The 21,026-nt window shown below is 39.3% G+C and overlaps 1 protein-coding gene across 4 annotated transcripts in view; it reads right to left on the reverse strand.

Annotated features, from left to right (window-relative positions):
• Positions 1–919: 919 nt before the first annotated feature.
• TBC1D5 (TBC1 domain family member 5) overlaps positions 920–21,026 on the reverse strand; it is a 326,157-nt gene continuing 306,050 nt past the window's right edge. For all 4 annotated transcript variants that reach the window (XM_056337720.1, XM_056337722.1, XM_056337723.1 and 1 more), the window contains 3 exons: positions 11,680–11,759; positions 10,730–10,906; positions 920–4,165 (listed from right to left, as the gene is read on the reverse strand). In XM_056337720.1, coding sequence (XP_056193695.1) covers positions 3,872–4,165; positions 10,730–10,906; positions 11,680–11,759 — 551 coding nt within the window. In that variant the 3' untranslated portion in view covers positions 920–3,871. The remainder of the gene's footprint in view (positions 4,166–10,729; positions 10,907–11,679; positions 11,760–21,026) is intronic.

Raw genomic sequence — 21,026 nt, forward strand, 5'->3', positions numbered from 1 at the left:
TCCCTCACCATTTCAGCGGTTAAATATATTGGGAGCAGCAGGCAAACAAGTTGCCTATGCGCACGTTTCAAGTTGTTGTTTCTCTGATGACCTTCTTTCATTCTCTTTCATCTCTAAATTTAGCTAGCTACTGAAGTGGAAGTCTAGCAGATTTGGTGACACAGGAAACACTAATGCAGAGACTGTGTATAGTCATTCTTAAAAGAACAGCACAGATTATGAGACAGTGTAATTCTATTCCATAGCCAAATTAAGTTTATTTTATGAAACGGCACCTTTCAAGTCTAATAAGCCATTACAGACATCCACTCAAGACCAACACATGCAGCACCAAATCAGAAGTACTATTTAAGGGCTGACACCCAGAACTTGGAAATCTGTTCACGTTAGGATTGCTGTGTCCTTATTTGAACAGATGACATTGTAACTGCCAGGCACAAGTACACCTTAAATCTGAAATCTAATCTTTTAAATAGCTGCCTCGGTGCCATCTAATGAGAAGAACATACTGGAGAATCACTGGAAACACTTAAGAATGTGAAATAAAGTACTGAGATTCAGAAAAGTATTGTACAGCTACTGGCACTGTGACTGACACACAGTGATGTAACCATACCATGTTTCATGCAATTCAGAAAAGTTATACCATGTGAAATTCCGGTTTGTTATTTTCAGATACAATAAATATGGTAAAATAGGAAATGTTCTATGTTGTTTGGGCGAGATAAATAACAAGCAGTTTTATTCCCTGCATCATATGTATAAATTCTGATTAAAATATTAATAATCTTTGTGCTTACATAGATAATGAGATAGTTTTAAAGTTTTTAATCACTCTTCTTCTCAGAAATCATACTTCCAGTATTCTAGTCAAAAAGCTTTCCTTCCTTTTTAAGAAAACAGCACAAGCACAGCCCAGGAAATTTGTTAATTCTTTCTTTAATAAAGCGGGCTAGATGTTCTTCCAGAGTAAAGATACAAAGTTCCACGACTAAATGAATACCCAGTCAAAATAGGATACTGCCTTTCTGCAGTACATACCACTGACATGACATGCAAGAGACTTTAAACAGTCATAAATTACAGATGCGAGAGCCAGTACAACAGTCTCAGATACATATCTTAAATCCATATTAGTTTTCGTCAGTAATTTGCAATGCATACGATTTTTCTATCTGATTATTGTTATCCATGAACATCATGAGCAGGACATCTCTGGAGGAAAAGAATAATCTTGTATTATAAATGACGCTTTCTTTCTCAGTATATTAACATAACGCAAGACAGGGTGAGGAATTGACATTTTGTCTAACTTACAGGTTTCTAACTTAATGAATATACAAAACTCTATCTATCTCCGCACTATGATCAAGTATCAGAGACAACGTATTTAAGATGTGGAAGGACATGGTATAACCAAAGCAGATTCATTTACTGGAATTCACTCTGATCTTACTTGTGCAATCATCTCTCTGCTTCTGAAGATTTTTATCATATCCCACGGCATGACAGGCATTCAGCTCATCGGTATTCACTGATCAGTGAAAACTTGTTAGAAACTCCCCAAATCTTTATATAGTTATAGCGCTGTTTTAAAATACGCAATATTAAAGATACAACTAACTTACAAAAATAAAAGAACTGTACAAATCACGCTCTTCCATTGGCAATGAGACTGTTCAAGAAAATAGCAACGTGATCCCTGAAACAAACCACCAGAACAGAAATCAAAAGGTTGATGCTTAAAAAAATAAAAAAGAAGTAAAAACACTTTCCCCTGCCAAAGTAATGGAATCTTTGAAGGTTTATGGGTCACAGAATATAAAACTTTTCTCTCTGTCCCCAGCATATTTCTCTCCTCTTTCCATAGGTACTTCTTGAACAGATTCCCCTTTGCTGGTGGTGTGGCACAAGCCTTGCGGAATGGGTTAAGGCTAGAAAAGCTTGAAAGACCTAAATAAATCAACAGCCACCTAATCCCCTGGCATTTATGCAAACTCAGGGAAATAAAATAAACCTGAAGACAGGCATGCATGCCGAATTTCAAAGTGATTTTCTATGCAGCTGAAAATTAAACCCAAATAAACACCTTTACAAAATGTTATGCACTTAAGATCTTTCATCTAAACAGCACCTGACTGTTCGTATCATTCGGTTGCAGAGAGGTATGATGCTATGCCTACTCATAACATTCTAGTATTTTATCATTTTACAAGGCACAAATAATCTCAGAACTACACAGCAGCTTTTGAACATGTAAGGATATGACAGTTACCATGTAATTACATGGCAATTATTTCTCCAATTCAGTCACTGTCATAGACCTTGTAAAATCTAAGACCAGCAAACTACATGTCACCTCATCTTTGGAATACAGTACTTAACTCCATTTACAATTACAGACTAAGCAGCAAAATAACTACCGTTTCTGAACTCCATACAAACACAAGCTTTGCCATACAATTACCAAGTTGTTGCATGGTATAATGTATACGTATCTTGAAAGTAAATAATGCGATTTTTTTTGCTGCTGTTACAGAGTGACTTTCTAGCATTCCTTCAATCCAGCTCTGTGTATGTCCTGCAAGAGGAGGCATCCGCTCACCACCGGTTTCTTTTTGTGAATTCCAAGACAGTTTAAAGGGGTCAGACAGGACACTCCCCTGCCCCTTATCTACTTGAAAAGACTGTTATTAGATGTACTACGTACTCGATGGAAAAGAAACACACTTTTCCATAGAAGAACAAGTTCTAGAGTTAATTAGAAACTATCTGTTGCTTAATGCTGCTGCACATTATTTTTTTCTTGACTAGAAATGTGGAAATTGTATAGCAATATATCTAAACAGAGTCTATAGAAGATAATAGTAATGAGGCATAAAGTGCTTTTAATTACGAACATTTCATTTCACTTTGCACCCTTCTCTGGTAAGTTATCATACTCAAGCTAGTTTTAGTTCAACTGGCTCAGGTCGACACTATGAAATACTGAAATTTCCCTTGCACCTACTGCTTCAACCATGGTAGTCTCAGTAAAAAAAAAAAAAAAAAAAATCATGCCAGGGGGAGTAAAAATAGACAGATATAAAGAGGGAAAGAGATGAACTGGGAACCTCAAGGGGAAAAAAAGCAGGCAAAGGGAAATAAGGCTCTGTTGTACAGGTCCCTGTTCTCAAGGAATTTGTCACACATTCTCCTGTAAGACAGCGCGGAGGAACAATCACACAAAGCTCTGCCTTGAAGACACCTCAGGCTACTGCTGGATGCAAATGAAGAAACTAGTATTCCTCAGCTGACAACAAGCTTACTGCCAGGACGATGCTTTTAATGTTTCTGGTATACACCCCCTACTTCTCTATTCATGGTCTCTGAAGGACCCTTTCCTACTCAGAAAACCCAGTCAAGCATATTCTGTAAAAGGACGATATTACATCTAGCTTGTCTTTACTGCTTCAGGTCTGATGCCAAGCATCTACACGTTTCCTAATCCATTATGGTACCTAGCACATACTATTCTATGTTTTGGGAAAGCAACAGTTCTATAGTAACAAAGCTCCTAAGCAAGATAACTGTATAAGTAAGAATAACTGTATATTAGAACTTGGTTTTACTGGGTCTTTATTTAAGGCAGTTCTGAAAAAGTATCTAATTTTTTCAACAAGTGGCTTATGTGTGGGTATTGGTTTGTGTTTGTTGTTTTTTTGTTTGTTTGTTTGTTTGTTTTTTTTAATTTAGACTTTTGGCAGCTGAAATGGATTACCTTTATCTATTTTCTGTCCTTCTAATCCAAAGAACTATCTGGCCCATGGAATCATAGGAATTTGAGCTGAACTGTAATGACAGACCTCCCAAACTCTCCCCACCTGTTTCTTCATATGTCCAGTGGGCTGACAATAGCAAAGTCAGAATCCTTGCTGTTATTACTGCTGTCGTCATCAGGGCTGGAGCTGAGGTTGCTGGAGGAGGCTGAAATGGAGCCCATTAGTGGGTCAGAGAATACCAAAGAAGAACGAGACGGAGCTTCTGGCTTCACCGCTGCCTCCTTGTGTGACTGAAGGGACTGCGCTGGCTCCGGGACAGCACTCCTATTTCCTTCGTCTTCTTTGGAAACCACAATATAGTCATCAGCACTCTTGCTCTCACTGGTGCTTGAACCAGTCGTAGTCTGTGAGACAATGGCACAGAAAGAACTTAAAGTTAGTACCACTTGGTGAGGTTTATGAAGCATGTCAGTGATATGAGAATGGGATAAAAGTAGCAATGCCCGAATCAAACAGTAAAAAGATAAAGGGGGTATTAACTTGGGATGAAATAATTTATTTGTTATTTAAGAAAGCACAAAAGCTAACACTAAAAATAGGTTATTGGGTATAGCAGTGTTACATGTTTCATCATCAACATAGTGGATCCATGTAGATCACAGCAGCTAGGCATCTAACACATATTACAGTCGCGAAGATTTTCAGTAGTTATATTCTCACTGCTGTCAGTTTTCCGTAGTAATTAATGAAGTCAATTGAGGAGGTTTTTGCAGCTTTGCATGTACAGGATACATTTTGCATTTAGCAAGAAACCCATTAAATGGTCTAGAAGTGGTTGGGTTTTAATTTCTCAGTAAGTACTCCCGGCTTGACCCAGGGCATCAGTGCAGCCCTGATTTGCATTTTGCAGCCTGTCAGGAGAACGGTTTGGTATAAAATTTCCTAATAAAACCCTGACCTGTGGAATCTAAGCCATACATAGTCCTGGTTTAGCGTGCACCAGTTCAGGTTCAACATATCAGGGCTTCCAGGCTTAGTGTCATAGAGGATTTCCTAACTCTACCAGAAAATGAGGGTCCAGAAATCCCTCTTCTGCCTCGTTAGACCTTGGGAAATATGTATCCCTGAGCACTCAGGTAGTGGATCAAGACTACACATCAGTGTACCAGAAAACTCTCTATGAACTTGTAATCTTATTTTCCAACTAGCCATATTCAGGAGAAACCCAGCTTTTCAACAGTCAGAGCTATGTGTAATCAGAAGGGAAGACTGCCAGATACAGCAGAGTGGGATTTCTCACTTGTTGACAACTGGCAGCCTATTAGCTTGGTTGCAACCCAAATGGACACCGTTTTCTTCTGCAACAGATGCATTCAACTGCTATCTAGAGCTATGTTCCTCCAACAAGAATATGACTGCTTTCTTAGTTGCTCTCACATACATTTTTTTACAGTAACAATGCAGCCTGCCAAGCAGCCTGTGGGGACAAGCATCCTGAAGGGGTGTGATATGGAAACCAATAGATTTGATTAGACTAATGTGAGACTGAGAAAAAGGAGAAGTAGTAGACGGGCTGCTGGGGAAATGTGTAAGTCAGCACGTGTGTCAACTGCAAGCTCTTCAGCTGTGACTCACTGAACAAAAAAGTGCCAATTCACTTTGGGGTAAAAGAGAGATTATAGGTATTGGAGAAAAAAAGAATGAGAATGAAGTTAAGACTCAGCACAGTATATAAAATTGGAGTATGGAGCTCATCACCAGTATCAAGCTACAACTTGGGAGTTACGTTACCCATGGCCTCCAGCAAAACTTGGTTTGCCAAATATATTATTACAGCTGATAACAGCTTTCCATTGCTCTGATTACTGATTATAGATCAGAACACTCTTGAAAGAGAACTGTAGCGTAGCTCAGGAAACAAAAGCCACCAGTGATTAAGAATGACTGTAATATGAAATGTTGGAGTCGGAAATCTTTGGTTGTTATTTATATAGTTGTTACAAATTTTTAGAACTCACAAACAAGATAAATATCAGCTGAATGTGAAAATATGTTCAAATATAGAATTGTGACCCATTCCCTTCCAAAATTTATGTGAACAAGGACGCAAATATCTCCATTTGCAGCAATTTTTTAAAACATACTAGTTTTATATTAATTTTTTTGCATGTTATCTACATAGTATCTAGTTACAATAATATTACATTATTATCTAAGTATAAAAATATTTTAAAATTATTATTTATAAATAAATAAATTTAATTATTTATCATTCAAATGGAAATATCTTAAGTCCAGAGTATTGGTGACAATGTTAAAAGTTCCATTGTAAGACAGCTGTCAAACTGACTGAGATTTACATCTATCAGTTTTTGATACTAATTAATTTTCCTCAGATGACTTAATAAAATTAATACCCAACCAAGCAGATTGCTTTTAGAAATATCAACAACTATCCTGTGCTGAGCGCTATCAAAATTGACCTCAAACTTCCTGATCTGGGCAGAACCAGGGTAGTTCAAATGTCAACAACTTCAAGCTGTTTCCATAAAGTTAAATACAAACAGATCTGTCCTACTAGGAGAGATACTTCACTATTTAAGTACTTCTGAGCTGAGACACAATTACTTATTAATTAGCCTTTTACTTTCATCTGGTCTGTTTGAAATGCTGTCTTCATGAGCTGTCAGTCAACTGCCTGCCATCTCCAGGGGGCTGAGGACACGGGCAGCACACGACCATGGCTCTGTTCCATCAACATAGAATCATAGAATTATAGAATGGTTTGGGTTGGAAGGGACCTTTAAAGGTCATCTAGTCCAACCCCCCTGCAATGAGCAGGGCCATTTTCAGCTAGAGCCCCATCCAACCTGACCTTGAATGTTTCGAGGGATGGGCACCTACCACCTCTCTGGGCAACCTGTTACAGTGTTTCACCACCCTCATTGTAAAAAATGTCTTCCTTGTATCTATATATTTCTATAAATCTACGCTCTTTTAGTTTAAAACCATTACCCTATCACAACAGGCCCTACTAAAAAGTTTGTCTTCACCTTTCTTATAAGCCCCCTTTAAGTATTCAAAGGCTGCAATAAGGTCTCCGTGGAGCCTTCTCTTCCCCAGGCCCATCTCTCTCAGCCTTTCCTCATGGGAGAGGTGCTCCATCCCTCTGCTCATTTTCGTGACCCTCCTCTGGACCAGCTCCAACAGGTCCATGTCTTTTCTGAGCTGAGGGCTCCAGAGCTGGACGCTGAACTCCAGGTGGGATCTCACCAGAGCAGAGGGGTAGAACCAGCTCCCTGGACCTGCTGGACATGCTTCTTCTGATACAGCCCAGGGCACAGTTGGCTTCCTGGGCTGCGAGCACACATTGCTGGCGCATGCCCAACTTTTCATCCACCGGTACCCCCAAGACCTTCTCGGAAGGGCTGCTCTCAATCCCTTCATCCCCGAGTCTGTATTGATATCAGGGGTTGCCCCAACCCAGATGTGAGACCTTGCACTTGGCCTTGTTGAACCTCACGAAGTTCACATGTTGGTAGTTGCCTGGTTTTATAGGCACCCAGTGCAGCCACAAGTCAGGACCAGATGAAGCTTTTGTGTGAGCTCTAAATGCCATGTTCACAATTTCAGCAGTTTGTTCCCACCCCATCCCCGCCCCGTACAACAGAAATTTACATTCCTTTAAACAACCAGTGCTGCATAATTCACCTGGCTTCTTTCCACACTTATATTTAAAAGCTCTCAGGCAATGCCGTACAGTCTCATTTTGCAAAATTATACACTTTATTATTCCAAGCTATCAAGATTATGCTATTTCAGTCCTCACAGCCCTCATACCCAAGATGCCTCCACCTTGCGTAGTGTGACACAGATGTTGCCTAGTGACACACTTGCCCAGCAAGACCAGTATTTTCCTCGCTGGCGACCCTAAGGATGCTAATGGGGTGTCTTCCTTTTGGCAGTGAGCCCCAGCAAGGGCATCATAAACAGTTTGCACTGCTGTTGCAATTTCCTAAATTCTGCTCCCAGAAATGTGCTCTTGTGCTTTTAAAAAAGCATCCTGCTTTTATAAAAAGAAAGGAAAGAAAACTGCTCATCCCAGTTTCTTGTCATTAGTGTTGTGCTTTGCAACACTACTTTTCATTCTACCCACTTTTTGGTTCAGGTAAAGAGACCTACAGTTCACTGAAGTATCTGAGAAGCAGCAAAACATAGATCTTGACTAAAAAACAATGTAAAATGGCCTTCTGTAAATGTTTGCCTATCCCTGGCATACATTGGTATTTTGGTACTGATATTTCCAGAGGTAAAATACCTCCTCCCTTCTTCTTCTGCCTGTTTCTGTTTCAGGAAACTCATGCTGACGTGAACCATGTTTTCTCCCATCTGCTGCCACTACTGAATAAATGAAAAATGACAGAATTACACTTCCAGTAGCTTTGAAAGTTAACAACCTTACGCCTATTGCCATATGGCTTCTCCAAACATTTTTTCCTGATGAATATCAGCTACTAGGACCAGGCTTATTTCAATTGCCTTCATACTGTGAATGAGTTAAAACTGACTGCAAGGATATAATTCAAGAAAGCTTAGAAGAACAGCAGCTCATTTTGCCTCCTTCTTTGAACAGACATAAAGGCAAGATAATGTGTTAATTATCATTCATTATTTAGCAACAGAAGCCTTCTGTTTGTCAACTGCATGCTGCTACCAAAGCCAAAGATTCCAAAAAATGCTCTATTTCTTTCAGCCTGTATCTTATTTTTTTTCTGCATTTTTAATTTTGCAGCTTTCTTTTCCAAAGAAGGACTGTATCCTTATCCTCACTTTCCAGAAAGGGATTTTGAGGCAAAAAAAAAAGAGGAAGAACACTTTTTTAAAAAGTAAAGATGATAAATGATTAATACTTATATAACAACCAAGCACAAAAGACCAGATTCTAATCTCAATTACACAATAGCTATACTTGTAACTTTTCCAGCTGTCCTAGAAAAAATCCCCATAATTCTACCAGAGAAAAATCTCTGTAAGTCACAACAAACAGAATTACATGCATTACCAAAGCCACAGAAAATGTAAATACAGTAAAATTTACTTAGCAAGAAATGCATTAAATGGTCTAGAAGTGGTTGGGTTTTAATTTCTCAGTAAGTACTCCCGGCTTGACCCAGGGCATCAGTGCAGCCCATTTTCTTCAGCAGAACTAAATGCCTGGGCCATGGCCTGTTTTGGGCCAACAACTGACCCCATCAATTAACAGCTGAATGTCACAGCCCACTAAATTCAGCAGGTTATTTTCCCATGTTTTATTAAAAGGGGTCCGAGGCTCTCCTCTTTTTGAGTTTAGACATGGCGGTTAAAGACAATGGGCTTGGAAACAGCACAGACCGTTGGGATACTAACAGTCCTCCTGGACTGCCATTTCTAATCCTAATCTTTTCTCTTTCTTCTGTCAAAGGGGCTGTTTCTCATTATCATAATTGGAACTTCCAGAAGATAAGAGGAGAGGAGGCTAATCCGTATGAATGTACTGCACCTCCATAAACCATGCAGTGCCGAAGCCTCATTGATGCTCTGCAGGAGCTCAGCTTGTACAACCTCTACTCGTGTTGGTTGTAGTGGGCTTACTAGCAGCCTCGGAAATTGTGGGACCCATAGACATCTCTCAGTTCCTGGAGCTGGATTTACATGAATACCCTGACTACACACTGGGCTAAGAGCAGACCTCATTACATATCACCCAAAAGTCTCCATTGGAAAGAAACCCATGCAGACCAGGCTTACCCTGACTGCTCCACCCTCAATACTCAAAGCGCAAAGCCCCAGCAAATCTGCACAGTGACATGTGATTTTGACCAGCATCCAAATAAGGGCTTCTCCAGCACAAGTCTGCACACACTCTTATAGGATGTTGTCATTTTATATGGCTTTCTACCTTCCAGTTTCCAGAATAAATCCAAGTAAAAGTAATCAAAAAAGTACTATTTTCCATTTTGGCAAGAAAACAAAAGGTATTTTGTATAAAATGCTAGAAGATAAAGGGTAAAAACAGGAGGTCATTATATAAACACTCCATTTGCTTCTGAAATACAATTAAAATATGATTTTTAACACAGAGTGTTCTAACTCGGGGGGACTGTGTGTAACAAATCAAAACAATCCTGTGTCATTATTTGAAAATGAGTTAAGTATTTCCTGTAATTCCTAAGTAAAATTGTCAAAAGTAAGCTGACTGTAGAGTCAGTTAGACTCTAAGGTGATAGCGCTACTACTGATTTACTAAGTATCAGTAGCGGGGTGGCAGACTAACCAGAACTCCAGCATAGAAATGTGCATATACAAAAGTACTTAAGACCACATTTGAGTCAGACTAAGACTTAGACAGAGAAGGACATTTTAACATGAACGGAAAAAAATCTTTCTCTCTCTGTACGAACGTGCCCGCTGACTGTATGCTTTGTATGTGAAAACACTGTTTACTGATTCAAGGAGAAAGTCAATACAATGAAGTAGAAGGTAAAAGCAGCCTCCTCACTGTTTCCTTTCTGGCACTGGCCATGAATACACTGCAATGCAGTTCACCAGCTATTACATAATGGGATTCTGGAGGACAAGGACAATGAGAATAATCATATGGGAACATTTGAAAAGGGAACATTCACCTCCAGTTTTTACATCTTTTTTGTAGGGAATTAATCTGTGATTCTGTGATTCGACAATCTGAAAGAACTCCCCCAAACACTGCGTAACACTTGGACTTAAGTATCTGTGTGTGGAGCGTAAGGCTACAATAAATATAATTAATTGGAGTAGGACAGTAGCTAGAGAGACACTTTTAACCATGTCTCCATACCTACCAGGAATGATGGTGTCTTCCCATGTAATGTCTGGACGTGCTAAAGGAAGTGTCCAAAAAATGTAAGACTAATTCCATCAATGCCCTGTCTGAGATGTTTTTATCTTACCTGTTGTCCTGAGATGAACTGTTGCTTTGTCATAACAGGTCCCTTTAGGACATCACCTGTCCCCTTGTTCTGACTGTTGGAACAGTAATGATCATCAGCTATAGTGATTTGCTCATTTTCTTCAGCTTCCAGCTGGCTCTGGTTGAAACGCAACGAACCTTTCAGGATATCCTTGATCTGTTGTTGAATGGGAGGGGGAAGAATGTAAGTTGGAAATCTGGAGGAATTCTCCGAAGTTCTGTGCAGCATGCTTTCATGCACCATTTCCCCAAAGCATTTGCTTTGAAGAGATAGGAAGCAAGTCAATATTCATATCTATATTGGTCAAAAATATAAATTTCAGTGAAATGTGGTTGTATCAGAGTCTGGAAAACAACTATCCAAGAAATCTAAAGACAATGAAACTGTTAAGATTATTCCCTACCTTGTTATAGGTTTAACATATGCCACATTGTTTCTCATAAAATATATTTTGAGGGAGTAGGGGGATTGTTTCTCATAAAATATATTTTGAGGGAGTAGGGGGAAGTATCACCAGAGCAACAGATGCTCGGCAGCATTTTCATTTTTTTTTTTTCTTTTAATTCAATGACATTCAAGTGTCATCACATTTAAATAATGGGGACATAGGCACGATTATTGCCTAGCATGTACAGTTTGCATTACGAAAAACGAGTGTGACTTGAGTCCAGAACTCAGTGTCTCAGTTCTGGTTCAAGGCCTCCAGATCTTTTCAGGAAGCAAATACTGTGCAAGTAATTCGAACTCTTTATAGTTGAGCTTTACCTCCTTAAATGAAAGCACACCACAATGCTTTATGCATTAGTATTAGTAAAATAGCTGTATGACAAAAGAGCAGTATACAAAAAGAATAAAGAAGGAGAAAAAAAAAAAAAAGAAAGGATTAATGGCACTGAAGAGTGCAAGGTTAAGCTAAGCAATAGTTATACCTGCTTCAAACCAGCCAAGGAAACTAGAATTTCATCTTCTTTCTCCAGGTGTTCTTGTAATATGACTTCCTGAATATTTCCTGCAACATCAAAATTAAAAAAAGGTAGAGAGAAAATTCCCTGAATAATCTCTAACGTGCTGCCAATTTACTGCTGACTTACGCTCTCAAAACAAAATCCTGTGACCTGCAAACACAATTTCGCACAGAGACCTAGAGGCTGACAACTTTATTAGCTGTGGAGGTGAGGCCAGCCCAAGCCTGGCCCTGCTGCCAGGAGGCCTCCAGCAACGCTGTGCTGCTGTGGGACTTCTCCTGCCCCAGTGTACCAATGGACTCAGGCTGCTGCTGGCCACCCCTAGAAGAAAACATCAGCCTCCGTGTCTAATGGAGTTACGTACTACTTTGAATCTGCAAATGCCTTGGAAAGCACTCAAGAACATTCACAGAAATCTGCAGCAGCTCACAGAAAGGGTTAGGGTTGAAGCACAGCAATCTTCATCTTGATCCTGTGGCCACTGCACATGCTAGAACGCTCCTCTTTCTAAAAAGACAGAAAGTTTTATTCCCTTTCCAATACCTTCTTTTAGGTAAAAGACCCAGGGCCGAGCAAAACATACTTGACAGAAAGAGCAGTGCAGTAGCATCAGTTCAGAAGACTCCTGCCTTCTATACCTCTAGTGCTGGCCTCCAAGGACGCATTTCGATACTCTGGTGTATGGTGTTTGCAGGAGTCAGGGCTGGAGGCTGGCTAACACATCAGAGCTGGAGCTGTGGTGGTCTTCCCTGCGTCAGGGAAATCCCAAGCAATGCTGCAGCCCAAACCAGCCCAGAGAACTATAGCCCTAATAGCTCTGTGGACTCTTAAAAAAACTATGTCAGGTCCTTCTCCAGCCTCCTGGCTCCTGCCTTCCCCCTCTTTAAATCCTCGTGACATATTTACAGAATGAGATGGTATCCGCCAACTGAAAATGACAGCGTACTCTTTCGTGCCACTCCTGTCTTACATACACAGAACCGAGCCCAACCCCCTTAGCGACACTCACTTGGAACAACTCTGCTGCTCATGAATATCTGTATCCCAGTCGCTTCAGAATTAGAGCTTTGTCCCATTCATCCACAGCTGCATTGCATTTGTTTTTAAAAACATTCTACATGTTCAGGGCCTGAACCAGTGAAAAGCCAAAGCTGTTGTCACAGATGATGCTGACAAGGACAAATACAGTGACGCTGCCAACTTTGACACATGATTCAAGCAAAAGTACTGAGCAGTACGGTGTAGGTTTTGTGTTTACAGAATAAATAGCAGAAGAATGAGGTGTGGAACACTGAACAAGAAGGAAGATTAAAAGCAGAGAGGTGGATTTAAAACCCACATGTAAACACAGAAGTTTGAAATGGAGTGGGGCCAGAAATCAGTAATGGGTATAAATGAAGAATGGAAAGGGCAAAGAGGAGAAAGGATCCAAGCCTAAGCACTAAATGAACCGCTAAAGAAACAATTTGAAAAGTAGAAGGAATAAAAGAGGCTACAGCCACGAAAGGCAATGGATGACAAGAGTCCATGAAAGGTGGTGTGACCAAGGTTGAGCAAGTGGGGGTAAGATAACTCAGCTTTGCATGAGCAGCCTATCTGAACCAGGAGATCCATGTTTACATTATTTAGCACTCATTATTTACCGTATTACAGCAGCAGTGTCTTGCAGCAATGAAGTCAAATGTAGTACAACTGAACAACACCTAGTATAAATTTTACATCAGAAAGACGCTGCATTCTGAAGGCTAGAAATAATATTAAACTAGGTCTTTCTGCAAATATGTAGCACCACGAATTAAGAGAAAGCATAATTAATTTGGCATTTTATTTGCTTTTTTACACTTTACATTCTAAATTGTCTAGTCTCTCAATTTGGTAAATAAAAGATATGAAGATTTACTTATAAAATAATACTTTAGATCCTAATTTCTACTGTTTAACAATGCATTGTTTCCTACTTCTAACAGGTTCAGAACTTGAAACAGCAGAAGTCCAGGGTCTTCATAGGTGGGAAAGCAATGCTTAATCACAGTCTGAATAACTGAATTCAACTGTCTTTTCCATTTCTCAGCATTAGAAAGAAAAGCATTTTTATAATTTGATCCCCACAGACATTAAAACCATACATTAAGGTATGCATACCGACTCTGCAGATGGACCAAGAAAATAATTCAAAAAACCCCTCCAATGTGAAGACTAAATGAGAGAAATCTAAGATATCAGGAAAATAAGAGCAAGAGAACAAAAGCTGAAAGGCATTCCATGTGATGTGTGGAATCTACTATTATTTCTGTTCTTTAGAGATGTTTTATAAGATAGTATTTTAAAAAAACGGACAAGAAACTATCATTGCTACAAAACCCTGTAAGCCAAAAAACTGTAACTATGTTTGAAGAACCAGTACACTGAGAAATTTCTAAGAACTTAGAACGGAACTATGATAGTTAGCTAGCAGTAAAAGTTAGTTAAAAATGTTCACGTCACATATTTACTTTAGCAATATTAATGCTGGATTTTGATACTTGTTTCAGAGGAAAAAAGATTTAGAGAGAAAAGGTTGGAAATACAGCAAAATTTCCTAATACTGAGCTGTTGAATTTCTCACATTTTTCCTTCAATTTGCAGTATTTTTAAAGTACAGCACGACGTGTCTTGGCTATACAGGGTCTATTATTTTTAATCAGTTAAGAACACTAAAATGTGTTTTTGGAAAAATTTACACTTGGAGTTTGCTCTCAGACACAATTGTGGGCTCAAAATTTGGGCTCCACTTAACCTAGAAAAATGCCCCAAGATGCAAATCACTGTAATGAGCCACTCTCCCCCCCCAGGAAGGAACAGTGGGACATAAGGCATACATTGGGATGTCTTTCTCTAGTACAATGAAAGAGAATTAAGGTTTCCCTGTAGAATTGGCAATGGATAATTCTTCTTCTTAAACATGCCCTTAAACTGCACATGGCTTCTAATCTACTACCCTCATCCCTTTTGAATACAAAGTTTATTATCTACCAAATAAATTATATGTATGGAACCCAAATTTGTTAAGTGCTCGTTCTTTTTCCCTGCCTAATGAGTAGAGATGAATTAAACAAAAATTCCTTAGAAAACAGGCATACGGGCAATGCGATTTTGCACGAGTGCCTCCCTGATCACATCCTGCTGCTGGGACCACCCTTTGCAACCCACGTGAACTGGAAGCAGAGGTGGGAAGACAAGGGGGGATGGCAAACAACTTGGGGCGTCCCTCCGCAGCTGCACTGCTGTCAACAGCTGTGCCAGGGCTCAGCAGCCCCCACCTGAGGGACTTCCAGCCAAGCCTCTTCCCACTTCTGGGGGGACCTCACAGGGCAGTCAGTTGCTGAGATGAACTGGGAAACTAAAGCTCTCAAGTGCAAACTGAAGCTTTTTATTTTACCCTTCTGTATCTTACAAGATGCCCTTGTAACTATAAATACCTTTAAAAACACCACCTCCGTTAAAAGTGCTAGGAAGCACATTTGATACAATATTGTTCAGCTGAAGGACTGTTACATTAAGCTGAGATGTATCATTTAATTATTCTTCCTTCATAGGAGATGTTACTGTATATTGAGAAGTGCTTTATGCATATAAATGAATTTGCCATATATTGATTATTTCCTTATCTGATGCCCTGTATCAGCACCTCAAAGCTTTATTTTTTTTTCCATAAAATAACAACTAACTTTTAAAAAACACCTGTAGATGTCAATTAGGAACTCAAAACACCTTCCTATGTGTAAAACATGGCAGGATAAATGAATAAACCGATAAAATGAATCAAACAAACTGATTATATGATTTCTAGATTATTCAAAACTGAGTCCAGTTTGATTCTATGCTATAAATACCTTATTGGGATAGCTGTTGTCATTCAAAGGTTAACAAAATCCTACAGTACTTAGAAGACTTAGGCTAAGGTCAAATATTTCTGGCTATCTTTTTTTGGTTTTTTCTTTCATTAAGATTTTGTTCAGCGGATGCCGAATGCCTTTTGCAGAAAAAGAAAATATTTCTGCTTCAATGAAGCTCTTACCAGAAGAAAACAAAAGGTGAATTTTGCAAACTGTCACCTGATGGTCAGCACACTGTTGTGAGATGTAGGAGATCCCAGACAGCTATTACGTGATTCTAGATTTGTTTCAACGTAGTACTTACAAACCTCCAAGTTTCACAAAATGAACTGTCATACCCTGACTGTACTCTTGACTAAGTCTCAGAAATACTGCAGCTGTACAACCAGTTGTTCCCTTCATAAGTCAGCAATGTTTCCCACTATTGTAGCTGCTCTCCAACAAGACTCACAACCCAAGGGATGCCTTTTATGTAATTGTTTAGAATTAATCTTGGGTACTTCTTGTCAAATGAGGACATTCATTTAAGTTTGACAGATACTAGATCAATAAATAAGTAACTACTTCCACAGCGAGACTATGATCAGCTGCCTTGATATATTTTAAAGCTAACTATAACTACAGAGCAGTAACATACAAATGACTGTGTTCTTGTTCTTCTTTTCTACAAAATAATAGAAAAACAATGCATCAAGTAGTGATTTGGCTAGCAACAGTCAAAGCAGCTAAAAATTAAGATGAAATGTATTTTTCATTTCTTGCCCTTACAGTTATTACAAATTGTAGATGAGATCACATGCAAACTCACTGTAGAAGTAGTTTTTAAAAAAAAATCAGGATTTCTATTTCCTCTCCCTAACTTAATTTCTAAAATTTAAACTGAAGACATGCAATCATCCCCTGTACAGAGATGAAAGAGGAAAATAACCTACAGCAGCTCCTAGTAGGAAAATTAGAGAAGGCTTACGCTCTTTGATGACTGAACTGCTACACATTGCATGATGGTGTGCGTAGTCACTGCTGAGTTCCCTTGACAGGGAAAGGGGCTGTTGAAAACTTTCCCCTCCGAATGTGGAAAAGCTGTTTGCCCTGGCCTAATTATTTCAGAGGCTTATTAAGTAAACTAACCTTCACTGAAAAATTTGCATGCAGTCAATACCGATTTTGCAAGAAACCCACCCAGAGCTGGTTAAATGAGTGGGAAAGCCAGCCTGCTGTGGACAAGGACCTCTCAGGCATCCCTTCATGCCCATTCATCTGGAAGACACACCTGCATCCCTTCCCTTCCACCAGAGAAGTCGGAGATAGGTAGAGCTACAGCCCTGCAGGATGAAGGCACAACATGGACCTCATTTTATACTGACACAAAATTAGATGGAGGTGGAGAAAACTTAACTTGGGAATAACTTTAACGTCCTTGTTCCCTTAGGTTCTTTGTTTTCTCCTGTGCAGCTGCCTTTTTGCAGTGCATCCCTCTCCTAATGATTTCTGTTTTTAAGCTGGTCCCTGTGGGGCCTTTCCAGGAAGATGACTCCTGCTGAGAGGAGCTAACTCAAAATAGCTGCAAGCTTTATTATGAACACTGCCTTTCTACTACCAGTTCCTGATCAATGACTTGCGAACCATCAACGGTGCCAGAATCATGTTAAATTGACTTTTTTCATCCTTGCTTTCCACTGCTGAGAAGACAACTCAAACTCTGCCAAAGTACCTTCTCATTCAAGGCGGGCAGCAGTAAGGGAAGAACTGAGTGTATTACTTCATCTCCCTGTTTTTCCAAAAAATGGAAAGAAAAAAAATCCCAAGGTTCCCATTGATGTCAAGGCACAGTCAACTCTCGGGACTTATATTCCAGTCCTTTTGTATGATCGTTTTGATGAAAGCAGAGTTTACAGAAAATGCTTACAACATTTTCTGCACAGTATACTAGCGAAAGCAAGGCTGCTTTTTCACTAACATTTGAGGGCTGGAAGGATGGATTGGGAATTTAGCTTCTGATAATCAATTTCTCTCCCTTTTCACAACAAGTACTTCTTTCCAAGCTGACCTGGATCTGATTGAGCAGGAAAACATGCCCCTTCCTTAACACTGGACAGAAAATCTAGAACTTAACAGTGGTTTGGGGCCTTTCTAGAAAGACGACACTGCAACATAGTGATATCGCTGTTTAATAATGCAGCTCAGGATGCTTCCAAATACAGCATTTTCTTTCCAGCATTAAAAATACAAATGAGAGGAGTTAAAATTCCTTCTAAAACAATAGTTTGTGATCTACGTGTTGACGAAGGCAACACCACTGTTGCCTAACTTTCATTTATCTATCTTATTGTGAATGTCAACTTATTGTAACAATTATGCATTATATTAAAAGCATCACTTAGCAACATTTGTTAAAGAATTTAAGGATCTTAAAAATCTGAAGTATTAAATTCTTTGTGAAGTATTGCATTCTTTAAAATAGTTTTTTAATATAAATTATATATTTATACAGTATATTCTTCTGATTCATGTGTCATGTGGAGCACCAATACTTTATCCACATTTAATGTGCGGTACTGCTTGTGACATCACAGAAATACATGGTAAAAGGTCACCAACCATCAACTCATAGCAATGCACAGAATTGCAGACATACAGAAAATGAGTCTGGCAGGGTCATGAAGACATTTTGCCTATCCCTTGCTCAAAGACATGACCAACTCTTAACTATGAACTCTAATTTACATATGATAGGCAAATTATACTTAACATATACCTTATGTCCATGTATTTATGGAAATAATGGGGAAATTAACAATTCAGTCATGCCAGAATTTAGCTTCTGCCAAGGTTTTACTCCTCTAAAGTTGACATCAGAAGGGAAACAAATGTCTAGGAGATGCTGGGAAGGAAAGGGCGGATTGTCAGTGGCTATCAGTGGCAGGGAGATGTTCCCCACACAAATAGGAGGAAGCAAGAGGCCAATGGAAGTAAACATTCTGACAGGAATTCGCTCAAAGTTGCAGGGAAAGCTTTTAATTAGGTAATGATGGGGTGCATAAGCTTCATTATTCTAATTTTCTCCTTTTTCATCCAGACTACTGGGATGGAAGTATCTGTAGGTGCCTACCACAGCTGTACTTTCAGGATTGGCACAACTGTTGTAGAAAGAAAGTAGCTCTGTATCAGTTGAACGGTGTGTTTTTGTGACCTTAAGAGTTAACCTCAAGGGACAAAAAGATGGTTAAAATTCATGAGGCATGACGAATTACACTTTTATTCTTCCTGCAAATATATATGAAGTGAGACCAGAAGTGAGAGTCTGAAAGTCTTGCTATACAACCAATACTTGTTTCCCAGTAACCATTCCTGTATTCGGTTTAATAAATTTGTTAATATTCTTTATTTATAAGCTGTTTCTATATGCTGTTTTACATCGTTATTCTTAACCAAAGGAGAAATCCCCTTAAGACTCATGGGGCTGTGTTTGATGTGGCTCTTTTAACTTACAGCATTTCTAATCACACTGGGTTTATAAACTATAGATTATTTTATTTGTGTCCCAAGCATAAAAGAACTCATTTAATGCAGTTACTTCCTCAACAAATGCTAAAGGATTTCATTTCAACCCATGGCAGCAGAAGAGTGTCCATTTCATTCTATCCTTACAAAAGTGTTGTAACCTTTCATCTCATCACATGATACATACAACAAGAACTCAGTACTATCTTGCATACATTTAACAAGCACTGCATCCAGATCTATACTGGAAAATATATCAGCCCCTAAATAATGAGCAATTAAGTCACTAAGTCAACTCTATCCTCTCCCTCCCCCACTGCAAATGATCATTATAATGAAATGCACCCTTGTAACAACTGCATCAACCGTTAAAAGAGGGATGGATGAAGTCAGTCTAATTAAGCCTTTAAAGGTGCTATTTCACCCAGCAACTAAAATTATACTAGCAACTACATCCTGTAAGTCTTTATTCCTCTGTTTTTATATTTTTCCCTCCTTGCTCATGGTGTCTGCAATAACCACAGTGAAAAGGTGGCTCTGAACTGTGGTTAATAAGTCTTCCAAATAATATTTATCTGGGAGATGTCAGGCAGCGTTAAGTATAAGTGAATCTTACAACTGCCAGCATTGCCCGATGGCTGTGGCAGGGACATGTCCTGTGATCCCATCCAAAGAGCTCTCAAAAGAGTGGCTTTCATTTTTTGTTATTTATGTACAGTTATTTACAGGTTACCTATGAAAGCCAAGAGCCGACACGTCATTCCAGTGGCAGAATGCTGGTGGTGTTTAGAAGCATGGGGGATGAAAACTTCACCTTTCCACATCCCTTCCATAATACACACTGAAGGGGCAGAGAGGTACTGGAATATTGGTGAAGGACATAGCAACATATTACAGATAACAGATGTCACAGCAGAAAACGCACCGTAAGGACAACGTGACCAGCCCTGTATGGGTAGCTCAGAGGATTTATTTGCTTTGGCTTAGTGGAACCAGCATGCTTAAGCATAAACTTACTAGATGTAGGGCAGAGCTGAGAGGTTTTTGTGACATTGCCTCCAAGACAAGAAGTGATTTAAAAACCTGGATATTGAGCAACGTATTTCTGAGACCCACCTGATTGTCTCTCTAGCAGCTGGCTCAATTTTAGCAGTATCAGTATGACGATGAAGTTAATAAAACTAGGCAGACTTATGTTTCTTCTATATAATTGGGTACCTTTGGACATATTTCTAGGGTGTTGTGCAGAAGCCTGTGAGCTAACTCTTTACAGAGCTGGTTATGAGTCCACAGGGCTTATTAGCTGAGGCTCTGTGATGTGAGAAAGTAACTAAATTGCTTCTGAACCTCAGCTAGCTGGGAAAGCAACCTTCTGCATTTACATAGTGCTGCCCTTAAGCAAAAGCAAGTGTGGAATGACCTTAGTTTCTCTACTTTCATAACCTGGTAAATTGCCCATCAAAAAAGAATAGTTTCTATATAAAGATCTCCACATCCAAGTTAATACTGAACCAATGTTCCTTTAAATTGCCTCTCATGAAAAGGACTTCCTGTACTACATGTGTAATTATTTGGTAAACTTTCACACACTTGGAGGTCTGAAACTATGTCTCTGTTGGAAACAAATGGTAGGTTCTTCTGTCTTGGAGAACAGTGATGGATTTGTTCCTGCCTATTATAAACAGATGACATTTTAAAATTCAGCACTTTTCCCTCTGGAACAGAATTGGCAAGCTCATAAACATCCTTCACAATCTCTTATACTATTACTTGCCTATGGAGGACTGATACTTCTCCAGGGTTTTAATTTACTTTTTATTAGGAGGCTGTGCTTTAGTCCTGGGCCAGTGCCTACATCGTCCAAACCCTAAAGATACTAGAACAGCAGACGGTGTCAGATGGCAGTGTCATTAACTGGTGTTGCTTGAACTGCTG

This window comes from Falco biarmicus, chromosome 4 (assembly GCF_023638135.1).
Source record: "Falco biarmicus isolate bFalBia1 chromosome 4, bFalBia1.pri, whole genome shotgun sequence".
NCBI classification, from domain to species: domain Eukaryota; kingdom Metazoa; phylum Chordata; class Aves; order Falconiformes; family Falconidae; genus Falco; species Falco biarmicus.